The sequence below is a fragment of the Setaria italica genome, chromosome IV (assembly GCF_000263155.2).
Source record: "Setaria italica strain Yugu1 chromosome IV, Setaria_italica_v2.0, whole genome shotgun sequence".
Lineage (NCBI taxonomy): Eukaryota > Viridiplantae > Streptophyta > Magnoliopsida > Poales > Poaceae > Setaria > Setaria italica.
In genome coordinates, this window is record NC_028453.1 from 24,041,731 (window position 1) to 24,061,937 (window position 20,207).

At 45.5% G+C, this 20,207-nt stretch overlaps 2 protein-coding genes across 2 annotated transcripts; both read left to right on the plus strand.

The window, feature by feature from the left end:
• The first annotated feature begins 260 nt into the window (after nt 1–260).
• Nucleotides 261–2,287, plus strand: LOC111257129. The gene is made up of 5 exons (XM_022826224.1): nt 261–657; nt 723–799; nt 905–1,176; nt 1,257–1,650; nt 1,720–2,287. The coding sequence occupies exons 1-4, from the start codon at nt 643–645 to the stop codon at nt 1,400–1,402; spliced, it is 510 nt and encodes a 169-aa protein (XP_022681959.1). The 5' UTR covers nt 261–642; the 3' UTR covers nt 1,403–1,650; nt 1,720–2,287.
• Nucleotides 2,288–13,959: 11,672 nt separating this feature from the next.
• LOC101779350 (60S ribosomal protein L27-3) lies at nt 13,960–14,715 on the plus strand. Its single transcript, XM_014805133.2, has one exon. The coding sequence runs from the start codon at nt 14,039–14,041 to the stop codon at nt 14,450–14,452; it is 414 nt and encodes a 137-aa protein (XP_014660619.1). The 5' UTR covers nt 13,960–14,038; the 3' UTR covers nt 14,453–14,715.
• Nucleotides 14,716–20,207: the final 5,492 nt, after the last annotated feature.

Here is a 20,207-nt window from a genome sequence, read left to right on the forward strand (position 1 = left end):
GGTGTACCAGTTATTCCAGGAGTCCTTCGTCAATTTGACAGTTGGTATGGGCCAAAAGAGGTATGTTCTTTTGCTTGACTTGCATTTTTCGAGATGTTGGGATATCTTCAAGTAACAACTTGTTTGCAGTCCCGGGTTCTTTTTGGCTATCTGGCGTGGTCTGAGGAGGAGGAGGTAGTCGTGTCTGATTCTGAAGACGAGGCTTCTCCTCCTGCGAAAAAGCGCCGAGTAGTTCGAAAGAGGGCTTCTATGAAGTCTGCTTTGATGTTGAGTTTGGCTCCTGAAGGGTCGCAGAGTACCATGATACGTAGTCATTTGTTCTTGGTAATTTTTTGCAGAGTTGTCCTGTAATCCTTGATGGTTCTAGTTGACTGGGAAGGCTGTCGATGCGACTCTTGGTCACGGCTACTTCTGCCGAGGAAGTCGCTACCGTCAAGGATGTTGTTAGCGTTGCGGCTATTGAAGAGTTGCCGGTGGGGGTGCCACTTGTAGATTCAAGAGCAGCCCCCGAGCCTGCAGTCCTGACACTGTCGGCTACCGAGTTGCCGGTCCTTAGCCAGGCAGTTTTAGGTTTGCCTGCTGGGGTGGTAGATGTTGTGAAGGCAGAATCACCAGTGATTGCTGCTGGTTCCTTGTTGTCCAATGTTATTGCTAGTGGTGAGTTTTTTCTGACTATTTTTGCTTGTCCGCAGTTTTCGTAGTCTTATCTTCGACTTTTTCAGGACATGGCAAAAATATCGCACCTTCGGCTGACCCTATGGTGCCGAGTACTCGACCGACGGTCACTGAGAAGAAACATGTGCGTCTACCTCCACATTCGTCCCGATGAGTTTTTAAGTCTTTTCTTTGTATCATGTTTTTGAGCTTTTTGAAGCATGTGTGATGACTCCGTGTTTTTATGCAGGGATGCAGAGGATACTATCCATGTGGACACAGAAGTGGAGTCTTGTCCTTCGACTACTCTTTCTAGTCCCTTGGTTGATTTGACTGTTGATGACGTACCCGAGGTTGACACAAGCCACCTTGGTGCCACTATGTCCATGCTTCAAGAAGTGCTCCGCTCAGTGGAGAGCCCTGCGGTCCCTTCGAGTTCTGGAGGTGTGCCATCTTCAACGTCGACTGGTGGTACCCTGGCTTTAGTTGATGTGACTAAAGCGGATGAGGCTAGCGCACCGGGTATGTAGTCGAAGTATATGTGTTCTTTATTGAAGTCGATGTGTTATATCCTGTGACGACTAATGTGTGTCGTTTGTCAGGTGATGTCTTGGGCAGAGCTCCAGAGCCTCAGATTGTTAAAAATGCTGAAGGTCCAGTGCTCGAGCTACCATTGGAGTCTGAGTTTCAGAGAGCTATCCAGAGCTTTCAGGTGTGCTTTTTCTTTTGTCTAACTGTTTTTTCTTGAAAACTTGACGATTTGCTTTTATTCGCAGGATCTTTATGACAGCGCTCAGAAAAATGCTCTGGCCCTCCAAGAGCGAAACGATTCCGTGCAACGATTGGCGCAATTGGAGCAAGAGTGCGGCAATCTCACCGAATCCTTGAAGGTTCATGAGAAGGTTGCGAAGTCTTTTGCTGTGGAGCGGAGGGATCATGAAATTTTGCAAGAGAAGTTGGAGATCCGCTATAAGTCTTTGAATAAGAAGTATCAAGGTGAGTACTCATGATTTTTGAGTATTTTTCGACTATAGTCGGGGGTTTTGAACTGTTGCCTTGTTGCAGAGCTCAAGAAGAAAGAGGCTGTTGCGAGTAGTCAGCTTCTTGACTGGAGGAATGCGCATGACCGAGTAGTTGATGAGGTTGATCGTCTCCGCGCATCGCTAGCTGAAGCTTAGTTTGCATATGAGCATCAGAGGGATAGAAAGAATCAGAATGGAGTTATGCTCGCTATGGCCATGGTGGCTTGTAGAGATCATGGCCAGACCATAGGAAGACTTCGAGGTGAGCTCCAAGAGTTAACTGATGCTGCGCGGGATTTGGTAAATATCATTGCTCCACTTGAGGATGATGCAGAGCCCCGTTCATTAGTCGAGCGGCTGAAGACTGCTCCGGGTAAGGTTGCTGGCCTCTGCAAGGCTGTTTGTAAACAAGTCCTTGTGGTGGTCAAGTCATATTACCCAAGGGCAGATTTAACAGCGGCTAGTGATGGTGTTGCTCGGAACTGCATAGAGGATGCTTACGCGCAATATCTTGAGGAGGCTGAGCCAATCGCTTTGAAGATGTCTAAGTTTGTATCTTTGGAAGAGCCTTAGGCTTGTATAGCCTTGTAATCTGACGAGTACTTTGTTTACCCAAGATAATTTCTGAATTTTGTTTGAACTCTATTGAGTCATTGTTAATTCTTGTCGTTTTTAGAGCAAGCTGAGTGCCAGCCGAGTAGTCGTGCGGCCGTCAATTATTGCCGTTGCTGTTTTGAAAGTACTCTGTCCCTTTACTCTCCAAGGGAGGTGCACGGGTGTACTGTACTCTTTTGTCTTTTTGTGGCGTGAATGCCTTCACGTGAATGGAGTCAGATGGCATCTTGCTGACTCGTCAGTACTTGTCACGAGCGAATAGTAACTACCGAGTGGGTGGTAGTTGTGGCGTTTGGCTATAAATAGACTGCCGTTGAGGTCGATCAAAGTCAGGCTTGAGTAGTAATGGACTGCTTTCAATTGTTGTTATTTGATTGTAGAGAAGCTTCAAAGAGTACTCCGGTGCTAGAAGATTTCCTCGTAGATTAGAGCCACCTTCCCTCCACAGACTCTAGCCGTGATGCTAGAAGAATCCTCATAGGAGGGTTTGCCGCGTGCCTTATCTTGCAGCTCGTGGTCCAGCTAAGTTCGTGCTGGAACTCGCGAGTGATGGGTGATGAGTGCCGCGGTCTTTATCTAGCTCTCTTATTAGAGGTGGAGGTGTGGCATGCAGTGTGGGATGGCTCGCCGAAGCTAGCAAGGGAGCAGTCTTGTTTTTTCTCCCTTATGCAATGCTCGGGATTCATCATTGCCGCTGTCGAGGTAGCGGCGGTGAAGGAGTACCTGGTGTTGTTTGGGAGGAGGACCTGGATATGGATGCATTTTGCGCAGCTTCAGTAGTCGTTAGGCCTATGTGGCCTTGTGATATTGTAAAAGCCTGAGACTTAAATGCAGACTGCCAGTAGGTAGTTGCTTGTAGTCTTTGCTGTGTTGTTATGTTGTATTTTGAGTACCCTTACTCTGTTATGAGTAATCACATGTAACTTCAAAATTTTCTGCTTGAATCAGTCTCGAGTAAAAAATTGCTTTGCCCTTTGAAGTTTTGGAACTCGTACTGAGGCTGCGGTGTCTGCAGGAGCTGACCTTTGATAAAGTCGTGTGTCAAGAGTAGAGCATCTGTAGTCGGTAGTCGGGCTGTCGGCTCCGAGTAGCTGGTAATGAGTTTGTTTGAGAGACTTGGGGCGAAGGCCCGACTATGTTTGTCTACTATGGGTAATAGCAACAGAGATGTTCTATATTCCAGGAATTTGGTATTTGTTCTCCTGAAAGTTCTTGTAGTCTGTATGATCCGGGTCCTGTGACCTTGGATACGATGTAGAGACCTTCCCATGGCGAATTGAGTTTGTGCAACCCTGACGTGTCCTGGATTCGTTTGAGGACCATGTCGCCTAAGTTAAAGGATCGCTCCTTAACGTTGCGGTCGTGGTAGCGTCTTAGACTGTCAAGGTATCTGGCTGATTGTATGAGGGCTGTGCATCTTGCGTCTTCTAGACTATCCAGATCTAGTTGTCTTGTTTCTTCTGCTATTCCTTCATCGTATTGTTCGACTGCAGGAGAGTACCACATGACATCTGCAGGAAGGATAGCTTCTGACCCATACACAAGGAAATAGGGGGAGAACCCGGTAGATTTGCACGGTAGGGTTCATAGTCCCCACAGAACATTAGGTAGTTCTTTGAGCCACTTGCCTCCTTTTGTGTTGCCGATGTCGTGTAGTCTTTTCTTGAGTGCTTCGAGTATCATGCCGTTGGCACGCTCGATTTGTCCATTGGCTCGTGGATGAGCAACTGAGACGTATCGTACGTCAATTCCACTATTTTTGCAGTATTCCCAGAAGTCATGGTTGTTGAAGTTGGATCCTAGGTCGGTAATTATTCTGTTTGGAAAATTGTAACAGTGTACGATTTCGTCCAAGAAGTCGAGAACTCAATCTGCCTTCGGGCAAGTGACGAGTTTGACCTCGCTCCATTAGGTGAATTTGTCGATGGCCACGAGTACTCGGTTGAAACCACCTGGAGCAGTTGGCAGTGGTCCTATTATGTCTAGCCCCCAACAAGCGAAGGGCCATGTTGGAGGGATTGTGATTAGTTTGTAGGCAGGGACGTGTTGCTGTTTAGTGAAGAATTGACAGCCTTGGCATTTTTGGACTATTTTTTTGCATCGGCCAACGCCATGGGCCAGTAGAAGCCCACTCGGAAAACTTTGCCTACGATTGTTCGTGAAGATGCGTGGTTGCCATAGATCCCTTTGTGAATTTCTTCCAGGAGTTCTTGGCCATCTTCTCGGGTGACACATTTCATGAGTACCCCTGATGATGCGCTTTTTCTGTAGAGTTTGTCTCCGACTAGAACGTAATTTTTTCCTCGTCGGGAGATTTGCTCTGCTTGACTTTTGTCAGATGGTAACTTATGGTCTTTGATGTAGTCGATGAAGCACCGACCTCCAGTCGACTTCTATCATCATGATTTCCCGATTAGTTTCTGTAGTCTTGACCACTGATGGTGTAACTTGTTCTGGTATGGACGGTTTATGGAGTTCGTGTACAAAAATTCCTGCTGGAACTTCTGCACGAGTCGAGCCCATTCTTGATAACACGTCAGTGGCTACGTTGTTGTCGCGGACGACATGATGAAATTTCAAGCCTGAGAACTTGTTTTCCAGTTTACGTACTTCTTTGCAGTAGGCGTCCATGTTTTCCTTGTTTCAATCCCATTCATCATTGACTTGGTTGATAACAACTAGTGAGTCACCATATACTAGTAGTCGTTTGATTCCGAGGAAGATTGCGAGACGAAGATCGTGTAGCAGGGCTTCGTACTCGGCTTCATTGTTTGAGACTTCCCAAAAGATTTGGAGTACGTATTTGAGTTGGTCTTCTTTTGGAGAAATTAAGAGTACTCCTGCGCCAGCTCCTTCGAGCTTGAGGGAACCGTCGAAGTACATGACCCAGTGTTCTAGCCTCTCGACTGGTGTTGGTACTTGGTTTACTGTCCATTCGGCCATGAAGTCGACCAAAGCCTGAGATTTCATAGCTGTGCTTGGTTTAAAATCTAAAGATAGAGCTCCGAGCTCTACTGCCCATTTGGAAATTCTACCCGTAGCATCTCTGTTGTGGAGGATTTTGCCGAGCGGGAAGTCGGTGATGATTGAAATGCCGTGTTCTTGAAAATAGTGCCGTAGTTTCCATGAGGTGAGTAGAATTGCGTAGAGCAGCTTTTGTATTAGCGGGTACTGAGTTTTGGAGTCTGAGAGTACTTCGCTGACAAAGTAAACGGGTCTCTGGACTTTATAAACGTGGCCTGTTTTAGACCGTTCGACTACTACTGCGGTGCTGATGACATGAGTAGTAGCTGCTATGTATAGGAGCAAATCCTCGTTTGGGGATGGAGCGGTGAGGATTGGTGGTTTTGACAGAAAGTCTTTGAGTTGTGTCAAAGCTTTGTCTGCCGCTTCTATCCATTTAAATTTGTCCTGTCGTTTGAGAAGCTTAAAGAAGGGTAGTCCTCGTTCTCCAAGTCTCAAGATGAATCGATTAAGAGCTGTCATGTAGCCCGTAAGTTTCTACACATCCTTGATGCTAGCTGGTACTTGCATATTTGTGATGGCAGATATTTTCTCTGGGTTAGCTTCAATGCCGCGATGGCTAATGATGAACCCGAGTAGTTTCCCGGAAGGTACACCAAAAACGTATTTGGTAGGGTTAAGTTTCTAGTGGAAATCTCGTAGGCTTGAGAAGGTTTCCTCCAAATCGATGATGAGGTCCTCCTGGTTTCTTGTTTTGACGACTACATCGTCCACGTAAGCTTCTATGTTGCAGTGCAATTATTTCTCGAAGCACATCTGTATAGCGCGCTGGTATGTTGCGCCCGTGTTTTTTAATCCAAATGACATTGTTTTGTAGCAAAAAGCCCCAAATAGAGTGATGAAGGCTGTTTTAGCTTGATCTTCTTCTTTGAGGCTTATCTAATAGTAACCCGAGTAACAGTCGAGAAAGCATAGTAAATCGCACCCGGCGGTAGAGTCGACTACCTAGTCGATCCTGGGTAGTCCAAAAGGGTCTTTGGATAGTGTTTGTTGAGATCTGTGTAATCGACGCACATTCTCCATTCATTGTTTTTCTTGCGAATGAGTACAGGGTTGGCTAGCCAATCTGGGTGAAAGACTTCTTTGATGAACCGTGCTGTGAGTAGTTTGGCTAACTCTTTTTTGATTGCTTCTCGTCTGTCTTGGGCGAACCTCCGGAGGCGCTGTCGTTTTGGGGTAGCTTTGGGATCAACATTTAGGGAATGCTCGATCCATTCCTTGGGCACACTAGGCATGTCAACTGGCTTCCAGGCGAAGATATCATGGTTAGCCCGAAGGAAACTGATGAGCGCGGTTTCCTATTTAGGATCTAGCCCTGTCCCAATCAGAGCTATCTTAGAAGGGTCGCCAGTCTGGAGATCAACTGTTTTGAAGTCTTTCTCACTTGTTGTCTTCACTTTTGCTCGCCCCGTCTTGTTTTCTGGGATTTCGAGTTCTATTGGATGAAGCTTCTTTGAAGCTGAAAAAACTTGTTGCATGGGGCTGGGTCCTTGAGAAGTTGCTGCAATCTCCACGGCTTCGGTGTTGTATTCATAGGATCGCCTTAGGTCTCCTCGTAATGTCAATTCACCCTTGGGTCCTGGCATCTTAAGTACCAAGTAGACGTAGTGTGGTATGGCCATGAATTTAGCCAGAGCTAGTCTGCCGAGTATGGCATGGAAAGAGGTCTCGAAGTCAGCGACTTCGAATCTGATGTACTCGATTTGGTAATGTTCTTTAGTGCCGAAAGTTACTGGTAGGATGACTTGTCCTAGTGGTATCGCTGCGTTTCCTGGTACAATCCCGTAAAAGGGGGAGTCTGTTGGAGTGAGCATGTCTGTGATGTCAAGACACATCTTTCTTAGAGTTTTAGCGAAAATGACGTTGAGTCCGCTTCCGCCATTGATGAGTACTTTTGTTAGTCTTGACTCTGCAACAACAGGGTCGAGTACTAGGGGAAATCGACCTAGTTCTGAGAAGTTTGTCCATTGGTCCCTTCTGCTCAAGGTTATGGGTACCTCAGACCATTTTAGCGGTGTTGGGTCCGTTGGTTCGATGACCATGGTTTTCCTGAGTACCAATTTACTCGATCGCTTGGATGTGGTACCCGGGATTCCGCCAAAAATGACATTGACTGTTTTGGAGGCTGTCTGGAAGTCTCCTTCTCCTTCTTCATCTTTATGGACTTTGTTTTTGCCTTTATCCTTTTTCTGGTTGTATTCTTCGGGAGGTGGTGGTGCGGGTAGATCTTGCATTACTCGGCGCGTGTTGTAGCAGTGTATTGCTGAGTGTTTGCTGTGTGGGTGCCATGGGCATTGTTTTTTGAGTAGTTCGGTGAAGCTTGGTCCGTCATCGTGTTTGCGGGATCCATTCTTTCCTGAGTTGGTCATGGAAGCAACAATGTTGTCAGGTTTGCGTTTGTGATTTTGGTTACTCGAGTAGTTGTTTCGAGTATCGTTGTTTCGGTTCCTGTCCTGTTCGTAACTGTTATTGTCACGCCCGCGGTTGCGATGCGAGCCAAATCGCTCGCGTTCTTTATCTTCTTCATCTGCCCATTGTTGCATCATGATTTCGAGGTCTTTGACGGTGACTGGTCGTCATCTGCCAAAGTCCTGGTATGTTCGACGATCATAGAGGCCGTTTTGGAAGCACTCAATGACGTCTGTTTCTGAAATGTCGACTATAGTGGCCTTCTTTTCGAAGAATCGCTTTAGGTAGTCGCGCAGTGTTTCGCCTTCCTTTTGTTTCACTTGACTTAGGTCGATCATGTTGCGTGGTCTAGTCATGGAGCCCGCGTAGTTGTTGGTGAAAGCTTTTGTCAAATCCTCCCAAGAGTCAATTGTTCTAGGCTTGAGTGACTCAAGCCATGTTAGGGGTGCGGGTTCCATACATAAGGGAAAATGGATGACTTTGGTGTCATTATTGCCTCTTGCTGCTTGAACTGCCAACGAGTAGCATCGAAGCCATTGAATTGGGTCTTGCTTGCCATCATACTTGGTGATTCCTGTTGGCTTAAATTATTCGGGTAGTCTTGTTCTTATTACCCGTGTTGTGAAGGCGGGAAAATGGTTGTAGTTGTCGACTTCACATTCGCGGTGACTATTGATTATTTCCCGTAAGTCGCTGAAATTTGATACTTCATGATTTTTCTTGATATGGCGAGGACTTTTTGCGGAATTAGTGCAGTTGGCCTCTCCAATGTCCTTATGTCATACTAGGGCTTCGCGTTTGTTCAGTCCTTGGCTATGTTGCCTTGGTTGGTTGACTACCTCGTTGTTATTTTCTTTGTGCTTCGTGGAAACCATTGTTGAGTGTGGCACCCCTACTACCCCCTCGATGAGCTGAATTGCGAGGAACATATGGGATTGGTGATTCTTTATCGAGTAGCTTGTAAGCTTGTTCTGCGAGTTGTGCAATTAGTCCATTGCCTCACTGCGCAAGTTGAGCTGTTATTTCGTTGTCTCTGTCTCGAGGTATGAGAGTTGATATAAGGTTGATTGAGGCAAGTGCTGCGAGTGGAGTGTTGTGCTCTTGAGCTTGCACTGCGTCAAAAGCTCTTTCAAGGTTTGTGATGGGAATGTTTGTAGCTAGCATTTGTCGGCGTTCAGCCCGAGTAGTGTTTCGTATCCTTCTTTGGTGTCTTTGATCGGAAGTTTCGTCTTGTGGAGCGTTAGCTGATGACTCATCCTCTGAAACGTTGTCAAGCTGCGCTAGCCGTCAAGGGGTTCTCTGTTGACTAGTACCCACATTGTTATTTTGAGTGATGACAAGGACTTCTCTGTCTGGGTAGTGGCTTCCGGAGCTTGATGTTGCGATTTCTGTAGAGCTCTCCTCGCGGCTTGAAGTGAGCGGGATGCCTTCTTGGTACGGAAGGTTTTCTATGTGAGTGACAAGGCGTGACTCGTAGTCGTGGGTAAAGAGAGATGGCCTTATCCCTGGCCAGTGAACGAACCTACCCTGGGGCGTTGAAGTGACTACTAAACCTTGGGCTGGCCCTGATAATGGAATTTCTTGAACGTAGTCCGAGTCGGAGTCGTCGTCCTTGTCTTCCCCATGTTCGAGTTGAGTTCGAGTAAAGAGACTTTGGTAGACTTCGGCTGTATTGCAGAATCCGTATGGGAATCATTTTGGAGTCGAAGTCGAGTTGTGAAGTGACTGGGACTTCGGCTTGTGTCGACTAATCCAAACCGAAGTCGAGTCCGAAGCGTAGTCCAACTCGGTGTTGCTGACTTTGAAATTTTGGCTTTTCTTGACAAAATCTCCCGTTTCCATCTGCGGGAAGCTTTCGTCGAGAGATTTTTTCTCCTGGATGCTGATGATTTGACGCTGAAATGATCCAGCGCCGTCGGCGATGCAGAGCCAAGATCCAAAAATAAAGGTTGCGTCTGCCTCGAACGTGAAAACAGGTTTGATAATGACAGGTGCCATTGAGCTCGCACAGAGAAACTCGGCGACTTCCCCTACCTAGCACGCCAGCTATCGGTGTTTTAGACCAGCAACACGCCTAGGGGGTACCCTAGGTGGTCTTTTATGTGGTGGGTGTCGTCGAGAATCAAGAAGTCAATGGTGACGCAAGGAACACGATTTAGACAGGTTCGGGCTACTAGATCGCGTAACACCCTACGTCTTGTGTGTTGATTGTATTGAACTCGGGTGAGTTGAGGGAGTTGTTCTTGAGGGGGTCCCTGCCCACCCTTATATAATCGGGGGAGGGTTACAAGCTAGAATCCTAGTCGGGTACGGTTACATAGTTCTACTCGGTGTATACAGAGTAGTTTCCATATATATACCTAACTAGTCTTCGGGAGTCCGAGTGGGATACGCTTTGATGCGTAGCCCCCGAGTCTTGATTAAGTCTGAGTACACCCCTTAGTGGGCCGCACAGGGCCTACTCGTGGGCCTGGGATGCATGCCTGACAGATATCATCCTAGGAAAATACGCACAAAGTAAATAGGGCCTCTGCCCTCTGGGTCTCTGACCCTCCCAGTCAACCCATGCCGACTAGACCTAGGACTATGCGAATGTCTTGCTCCAGCATATCCGTTGCCCACCGTGGCCCCTTGGGATCGATTTCTAGGTGCAACTAGTAGAGTGTGAACCAAAGCCTCACATAAAATAGGCACTCTCGAAAGTTGTACCTTTTTGGCACGTATGGTTGCACATTTCACTAGAAAGACTTTCCTGTGAGCCGGTCCTTATGCGACCGAAGTAAGATTTTGGGACAGGATCCTCTACCGAGGCTACCCTCTTACTTCCTTTTCCTATCTTTAGGGGTTTCTAACTCTTTAGTTGGTTCATTTTCTTAAACTCACGCCTTCTAGGGTTTTCCATGAAAACATCATGTGTATAATGTTTCTACGAAATTATATTTCTATAATGACGCTCGATCATCAATCAAGTCGTGATCGTGGTCATGAATAGGATTTCTCATTAGAGATGGCTTCAAGTCAAGGCGAGGATGAAAATAGAGGTGGGTTGCCCTTATGGTCCTATAGAACTATGCAAGTCAAATTATTATCTTGGTAAATTTTATTATCTATGATAAATAGGGAAAAAGTATGATCAAGGGGTGGATGCTAGGACTTGCGTTCATTGATGTTTTCTATGTTGACCAAGGGCTCGGTTTCTTGCCTTCTGGATCCTCAGCTTCTTGTCAGAGCCTGGTCAGGCTAGCATTTCTATGTGTCTTCTGGATGGCTGGGCCTCCAGCTTCTCATCCTTTGGATCCTTGTCTTCCGACCAGCGTATCCTCAGCTCAAGCAACCATGCAATCAAGCAAACAATTCTAACAATCAATTTCTAGCAATCAGGATAATACTAAAGAAAATGAAGAAGGTTGGATGATGGCTTCTTTGGGCATTATCGGATCTCTAGATGACAATCCCCAGATGATGGGTATTTTATTTAATTATTTAGAAATATTTCTAAATAAGTAATATAAAGGATTGCTAGATTTCTAAGAGAGTTCTTAAGAATTTAAGAATGGATTTCCTATGGTTTTGGTCGGGCGGCATAACGGCTAGATTTTATTGATATCTAGGGTTTCAATTGGGTGGCATATCGGCTAGATTTGGTTGATATATGAGGTTTGAGTCGGGCAGCATAACGGTCGAGTTTTGGAATAGATTTTTAGTGCTGGATGATGTGAACGGAGTTCAAGGTTCAGAAACTTGCATGATGAGCTCGGCTTTACCCTGGGGTCCTGCCCTACGGCGGGTGGAGCTCTGACAGATTCCTATGGGCTTGGTTTGGGTATTGCTGGATGTTAGGTTTAAGACTTGAGAGCTCGCTCAATGGACATCACTTCGACCTAACCTGGTGCTAGGGGATAGCCACGCAGCGACAGGTGGAGCCGGGTGAGATCAAGTGGAAGCTAGAGAGCTTGCACAATGAACTCACTTCGACCGCTAGGGTAGAGCTAGGGTAAGATCAGGCGGATGGAAAATCGAGGCCAGAGCTTGCTCAATAGACTCATTTCGGCCACTGAGGTGGAGCCCAGGCAAGGTGACCAAATATGGGCATGGAAATAGGCTTAGGTAGCTCTAAGATATTTTTATGAATTTTCGTAGGGTTTATGGAAGTGAAATAGATGAGAATGCAATTTTTGGCTTACACTATAAAGGGTTTTTCTATTATATGAGAGGAGGGTATTTTAGAAAAGGGCTCATATTGAATGATCTATGGAAAAGGAAGACATGAGTAGGTTTAGAATGTTTTATAGTATTTTTGGAGAACTTTTGGGAATTTTTGGAGAGGTGGAAGGGCTCTAAGTGGATTTGTGTGTACACTTACCGAGTGGCTATAGCATTTTTGTTGCTGTTGGCGCAAGGGGGAGCAGAGTCACGGCTATTGTGCCGTGCGCTGGCTCCTTGGGGCGGTGGACCGGGTGGGTTGTTGGGCCACCGGTCCAGGTAGACCACGCCTAGGGAATCAGAAGGTGGGGTGGCGTCGGGTGGAGATGATGCCGTCACCCCCCGAGTGGGGCCCACCTAGCAGTGAGTGAGAAAGCGGCCGGGCAAGATGGAAGAAGAACAATGCCTGGCTTCTTCTTCTACCTTGTGCCAGGCCGCCATGGGAGAAATGGGAGGCGTCACTGGAGCTTGGGGAGGGGATGCTCCGATCCCCTAGGAGCCAAACTGAGGGCACTAGAAGAAAGAGGAGGATATGGGCGACCCATTATAGTGGTTGGAGAGGTGAGGGGGAGATGGGAAGGGGAGCAGCCAAGACGAGCCCGAGCTTGAGCTCTTGGAGCTCGGTGGTGTACTAGGGGAGGGCCTGCCCCTTTTATAGTCGCGGGGAGCTCACGGGAGGCGGGCACGTAGCACGGTGGGATAAGGGTGGCTGGTGCTAACTTAGTGGCCAAGGAAGGTTGTCTTGGCCGTAGCGAATGAGGACAGCCAACCGGCTAGGAGCGGAGCTATGCGGCGTGGATGGGGTAGCATTGCGGATGCAGAGGGGCTCGGAAAAGGGGGCTGGATGGCTTAGCGGGCAAGGGGGACGCATGTGCGTCGCGGGAAAAAAATAACCGTGGTGGCGTTGACCGCCGACGACAGCGGCACTGGAGTGGGATGGGTGGCTGGGCTGCTGCATCGTCATGGGGCAGGAGGAGGGGTGTTGGGCCGCTCGGTACTGTGCGCTGGGCTGAGCAGGGAGGGAGGCAGCCTAGTGGCGGATGCGGGGTGGAAAGGAGGTGAAGAAGGGCTGGGCTGGAAGAAGTGGTGGGTGGAGTGGGATGTTGGCAGCCCGTTAAGAATTTAGTTTGATTCCTCATTTGTTTAAATAGAGTTTGGGGTTTGAATTTAATTTGGATTTCAAATTCAAATAAAGTTTGAGTTGTGAGTTTGGGAAAACCTGAACCTTTAAAAGGTTTGGGATTTCTAGGAAAAGAAATATTTTGGAAAGGGTTTCTAGGGCTTTTCATAATAAGAGGACAGGGTCAGGAGTTTGAATATTATATTTGGATAATATTCAAAGGAAATTTAATATAGGTTTGGATGAAGTTAATATTGGAATAAATTTCAAATATTAACCCTAGGTTTTTAGATGGGGTTTATTTCTAAAGTTAAGACGAGAGATTTAAAAGGAATTGCTACATCAATCAAATGCAATACACATGCTAGCATTTTATGCAATGTTTATTTGTGAAAGGGATTTGCATAGTTGAGAAAAAAGGGGTTTGTGTTGTATTTAAAGAATTTTTTAAAAAAGTCTGTATTTTTAAATGCCCTAAAAATCGAGATGTTACATAGTGGACGAGAGCTCCGGACAAATTTATAGACCTAGATGAGAACTCGAAATGTGCATTTGGAGTGTATCGGGATTGGGATAAGAGCTCGAAATAAGTTTAAGAAGAGAACTTGGAACAAGGATCGTTAGGGATATTTTGACAGTACGGACGAGAACTGAATAAGTCTAAGAACCGCTGGTCAAATTTATAAAAAACAAATAGAGAAAGAAATCGCGACCGTGCGTTATCAAACCCTTGGCCTGCGCGTAAGCAGCAGATTGGTCCAACCCGACCGCGTTATGAGACCCAAGTCCGACCCATCACGACCCCTGAAGCCCCAGCGCAGCAGCACCGTCCGATCCCAAATCCAACAGCCGAAACCCGTCCGCCCTCCTCGAAACCCTAGCGCCGCCACCCTATTTAATCCTCGCTCCACCCACGCGATGCCATTTCCTCAGCCGACCGAGCCCTACCCACCCATCCTCCCCGGCGGCGGCGCTGCAGCAGCAACCGAAGATGGTGAAGTTCCTGAAGCCCGGCAAGGCCGTGATCCTCCTCCAGGGCCGGTTCGCCGGCCGCAAGGCGGTGATTGTGCGCGTGTTCGAGGAGGGCACCCGCGACCGCCCCTACGGGCACTGCCTCGTCGCCGGCCTCGCCAAGTACCCGAAGAAGGTGATCCGCAAGGACTCCGCCAAGAAGACGGCCAAGAAGTCCCGGGTTAAGTGCTTCATCAAGCTCGTCAACTTCACCCACATCATGCCCACCCGCTACACCCTCGACGTCGACTTCAAGGACGTCGCCTCGGGCGGGCCCGACGCGCTCTCCACCCGGGACAAGAAGGTCGCCGCCTGCAAGGCCGCCAAGGCGCGCCTCGAGGAGAGGTTCAAGACCGGCAAGAACAGGTGGTTCTTTACCAAGCTCCGCTTCTAGATGCCGGGCGTCCTGCATAGTGCCCTGCTTTAGTTGTCAGTTTCTTGTATCGGATACTCTTTTAAGCTATCTCTGCTTTGGTATTGCCATGGAGACTTCGCTTAGTATTACGGATCTCGGAAAGAATTTTATTAAGACATCGATGATGTGTTAAATGTTGTCGCATAGATCTGGCTGAGATTTTGCTCAGAATCGCTGCTTGGGATGTACTGCTGTTTTTCTCCTGCATTGTGCTCTAAATGTTTGGTCTTGGTAGTGACAGATATTTGTGATGCATCATAGCTTGCAGTTAAGCTGCTGATACGGTCTACAGTCTTCTATCCCTATATGTTCTGCATTTCAGTTGTGTAACTTTAATATATTAGGTAAATTGTCTTAGTAGCCTTGGAACCAAACTAAACTGTTGAATGTTCAATTTGTATTTGGGCCTCACTGTGGTCTTTGCATATGGATCAGAACCTATAGGGTTGATAACCTTTGTTATCATGTTGGTTTTCCCTTTAAGTTGATGAACTTCTAATGTTTGGTGAATTTTACACTATTTTAGTAGCCTATATGAGTTGAATATCATTGCTTGAAGTTAAATTTTATTACACTTTCAGGGATAAGAATTCTTTGTTGTTTTATATGGTGCTGACTAAAATAGCATCCTGTTTCAAGCATTATTCATTACTGTCATTGTCTCCGGGGCCCTAGGCAATCTTTCTATATGTACTTCTATTCGTAGTTTGCTTGTGTGATTGTCTTCTTAATCTTTGATGCTCTTTGGAGGAAACGGTTGCACAATGTTTGCGCTATCTGGTAGTAGAACCTTATGCTAGAAGACATCATTGGGTTAGGGAAGCATTCCTTGCTTGTTTTCAGCAATGTGCTATTCTGAAAGAACCATCTTGTCAATTAGCCTTATGGAAAAATTGACCCACCCAATTTTGAACATTGCTATTGTTATCAAAAAAAATTACTGCTTCAGCAATAATTTAGTTGACTAGCAAAGGAATGCTGACCTGTAGATTGATTTGTAGGTTAAAGTTTGTAGTTTTTCTGTCCTGCTTGTGGTGCCTGGTTATTTTTTTTTACATTGGTCATCATACTCTTTCGATGCATTATTGTCCAAACATTGACTACTTAGGCTCAAAAGATTCGTCTCGCAAAGTACAACAAAACTGTGCAATTACTTTTTGATTTCGTCTGCATTTAGTACTTCATGCATGTACCGCAAGTTTGATGTGATGGGAAATTTTGTTTTTCATAGTGCCAAAGTTGGGATTTTGAGGGAACTAAACATTCCCCTACCCTCGTCTGAATTCTAGTACTGACAAGCATGGCTGGTTGGGTAGAAACTGTTGGATTTAGGCTCATGTGCGACCTAATCTGAAAATTTCAAAGCATGCACAACTTGTAGTTCCATATTGCTAAGTCAAGGAGAGGTTGCCTTGTTTCCATATAAGGAGAGGTTGCCTTGTTTAAATATGGAAGTCTCCTCTTTATGCAAAATAGGTGCAAATGAGAGAGAAGGAGACTGCTACACGCACGCGCAGCTTGAGCGTATTTTCGCGTGAAAAATTGCATGACTTGTGTTGAACGCGATGTGTACATATACAACACGATGTGTACGTGTCCAGCAGGCTATTATTTGTACAGTTTCTACTTTTTTTATGCTGAGCCTAATGACATTTCAATGAGATTGAAACTGCCGTTTTAAATAGCAATAAGATGCATCAGTTTCTACTATTTATGGCAGTAGTTTCTATTATTCAAATGGATAGTTTCAACTGCTTGATAATGCTGCTTGACGAGGGGATTGATGTACTACGAGGGTCTATAACACCAGGAGATGTCCTGGTTGAAAGGCACGCTATCACACGCTCGTCTCCCCACTCGCTGCGCTGAACCTCTTACCGTTGCGCCTCGTCGCCCTTTAAATTCGGCGTGCACCGGACTTGAAGGAAAGTGGAATCTCCGAAACTACTACTGCGAGACTCCTGCACAGCGCGGCAATTAGGTCGCGACCGTTTGGTGATATGCAATATCTATTTCAATACGTTCGACTACGTTCTGCGCGAGATCATTGAGTAATTTCCTTGCGCAATCCTGTTCTAGTCAGTATGTTGCCTGTTTACATGTTTTATTTGCTTGCATCATTTTTTATCTATGTGTTTTTCCTCCAAATAAAATCTGTAATGTATTTTAGGCACATAATTCCAACAGAAACATGATAAAAACATTTTCTTTTAATCAATCGTGAAACCCAGTGAAATCATCCAATCGTGTGGTCTATTCGTCAACAAGTAGGCTATGTTGTGGTGTATTCGTCCACAAGTAGGCTATAGAAAATTTTTTTGCTAGTCAGGCCTTCAGCTTGTACAATCCAATACCCTAAAACATCGCATCAATATAATGGCATGCAGTGCTTAGTGATGCCCTGAAATCAAACTTCCGCACAATCTGTTGCATGCTGCCTCTTCTCTAGCTTGCAATGCTGCCTGAAATACGCGGTGTGGGGAGGTGCACGAGCTGAGAAACTTGAATCGCCGTGAAACAAGGTTGCCGCCGTTTCAGTCGCCCAGTCGCCCAGGCACGGGAGGGGAATCAATTCTGAGGCTGAATCGTTTCTAAAGCATAACCCCTCCGTCTAAAAAATAAGCCATTCTAGAAATTTAAGGATAGATTAATAGGTATGCACATGTATATGCACATACCAAATAGGATAAAATGACTTATTTTTTGGACAAATTTTGAATTCCAAAATGACTTATTTTTAGGACTGAAGGAGTATTTTGCGCTACCGGAAACAGTAACTTTGCCGAGTGCCCAGCGCACTCGGCGAAGATCAAAAACACTCGGCAAAATGTTTGCCGAGTGTAGCACTCGGCGAATTTTGCTCCGGCAAATAGGTGTTTGCCGAGTGTCAAACATCGGGCACTCGGCAAAAGGTTTGCTGAAGGTCAAAAAAACACTCGGCGAAGATAAACACTCGGCGAAAAGGACGTTAACGGCGTCCAGGGTAACGGCTCGTTTGCCAAGTGTCAGACGGAAGACACTCGGCAACACAATAAAGTTTGCCAAGTGTCGGCCGCATGGCACTCGGCAAACACGTTAAAGTTTGCCGAGTGTCGGGGGCTCGGTGCTCGGCAAACAGCTTAACGTTTGCCGAGTGTCAGAGACTTGGACACTCGGCAAACATGGGTCACCGGCAGCATTCTATGGCTTCTTTGCCGAATGTTTAAGCCAATACACTCGGCAAAAAAGCACCAGAACGTGTTGCAACTGCCCCCTTTGCCGAGTGTTAAAGCCAAAACACTTGGCAAAGCTCCTCTTTGCCGAGTGTAACACTCGGCAAAGTTGGCAGTATCCCCTTTTTTCATTTCTTTTATCACGTATAACGGACCCCTCTTAATTCACAATACACATTATCACAGGCATTTATAATAAACAATCACATGCATAATTCACAACCATCATTACAAGCATTATTCATAAACGACATAATTCAAAGTAAGCATGAAACAAGCCATAAATCCAAGTTCAAGTCACAACTAAGTTTCATACAAGTTCAAGTCACAAATGCAAAGCCTAAAACCGTGGAGGCCAAGGAGACCACTGCGACAAATCCTGGTCTTGAGGTTGAGTATTCGAAGCTGCCGATTGATTCTGCACATAGGATAGGACATTCCGAGCTGCATCTAAAGTTGTCTAAGTTAAAGTATTCAATCTTAAGCACAATGTGTCAAGTGACTCACAGGAGTAGTTGTGGGTGGCTATGTGTCAAGTGACTCACAGGAGTAGTTGTGGGTGGCTGAGGTGGAGGGAATATTGGTGGCGGTGGCAAAGATTGATATCATGGCATCATGTCAAAAATTGTGCGAAACCTTCTCAATTTTTTACCACAGCCTTCATATATGATATCATGGCATCTTGTGATTTTCAGACTTCATTTGTTTTTTTAAGAATTTAAAAATCATTCGGCCACACGTTCGTAGTCGTATTTTCTGAACAAAATGTTCGAAATTTCTTTACATTTCCTGGATGAGACCTCAATTCGGACTCATTAACATTAATATGATTTTTCCACTCATTTTATTCCATTATTTCAATCACTTGCAGTTCAAATTTGACTTAAATCAACAAATTACTCTAAATGAAATTAATTCATTAAATATAGCAAACAGACCAAGAAATAGACCACCTTCTAACATGAAGTGCCAAATGTCATACGTGGGGAGTAGAAAAAGTGTGGAGGGTGGAGGAGGGAAAAATAGTTTTGATTTTGCCGAGTGTCACAAAAAACACTCGGCAGCCATAGGCGTTTGCCGAGTGCTGGAAGAAAACACTCGGCAAACATATGGCCTTGCCGAGTGTCTGTGATGGACACTCGGCAAAGGACTAACGTCCGGCACGCCCCCCCTAACGGAGGACGCACGTGCCGGTCACGTGGTGAAGATTTGCCGAGTGTCATTTGTTTGCCGAGTGTCGTTTATGGCTTTGCCGAGTGTTTTCCATTTGACACTTGGGAAAGAGAATTTATGCCGAGTGTAGAATGTTTGCCGAGTGCTTTCACGGCGGCAAGCACTACCTTTGCTGAGTGCCCGAAATAAAGCACTTGGCAAATCGCTACTTTGCCGAGTATTTCGATATGACACTCGGCAAAGTACGCTTATATTTCATGTGTAAACCTTTAATAACGTGTTTTACTAATTTTTTTCCCATAAACTTTGAAAAAACCTAGTCAAAATCTCTAAACAATGCTTATTTTATTTTTCTACTAATATTATTCCATTATTTCATGGACTTATAGCTCAAATTGAATTTATATCTATTAAAGTTATATAATTGCAGTTAATAAATAAAAACGGATCCGAAAATTCCCAAAATTTGACATGAACCAATATATGTTGTCTATTGCCTATACAAAAAATTTTGAAGTCAAACCCAAATTCAAATGTCACTTGAACTCAAAATCTTACCAGATCCTTCCAACTTCTACAAATCTTCTCCAGAGATGCTTCGATTTGTAAGCATCATACGTCAAAAATTATGCGAAACCTTCTCAATTTTTTACCACAGCCTCCACATATGATATCATGGTAAATCTCGTGATTTTCAGACTTCGTTTGTTTTTTTTTTGAGAATTTAAAAATCATTCGGCCACACGTTCGTGGTCGTATTTTCTGAACAAAATATTCGAAATTTCTTTACATTTCCTGGATGAGACCTCAATTCGGACTCATTAACATGAATATGATTTTTCCACTCATTTTATTCCATTATTTCAATCACTTGCAGTTCAAATTTAACTTAAATCAACAAATTACTCTAAATGAAATTAATTCATTAAATATAGCAAACAGACCAAGAAATAGACCACCTTCTAACGTGAAGTGCCAAATGTCGTACGTGGGGAGTAGAAAAAGTGTGGAGGGTGGAGGAGGGAAAAATAGTTTTGGTTCGCCGAGTGCCGGAAGAAAACACTCGGCAAACATATGGCTTTGCCGAGTGTCGAGCGAAGCACTCGGCAAACCTAGAACTTTACCGAGTGTCTGTGATGGACACTCGGCAAAGGACTAATGTCCGGCACGCCCCCCTAACGGAGGACGCACGTGCCGGTCACGTGGTGAAGATTTGCCGAGTGTCGTTTATGGCTTTGCCGAGTGTTTTCTATTTGATACTCGGGAAAGAGAATTTATGCTGAGTGTAGAATGCTTGCTGAGTGCTTTCACGAAAACACTCGGCAAACACTACCTTTGCCGAGTGCCCG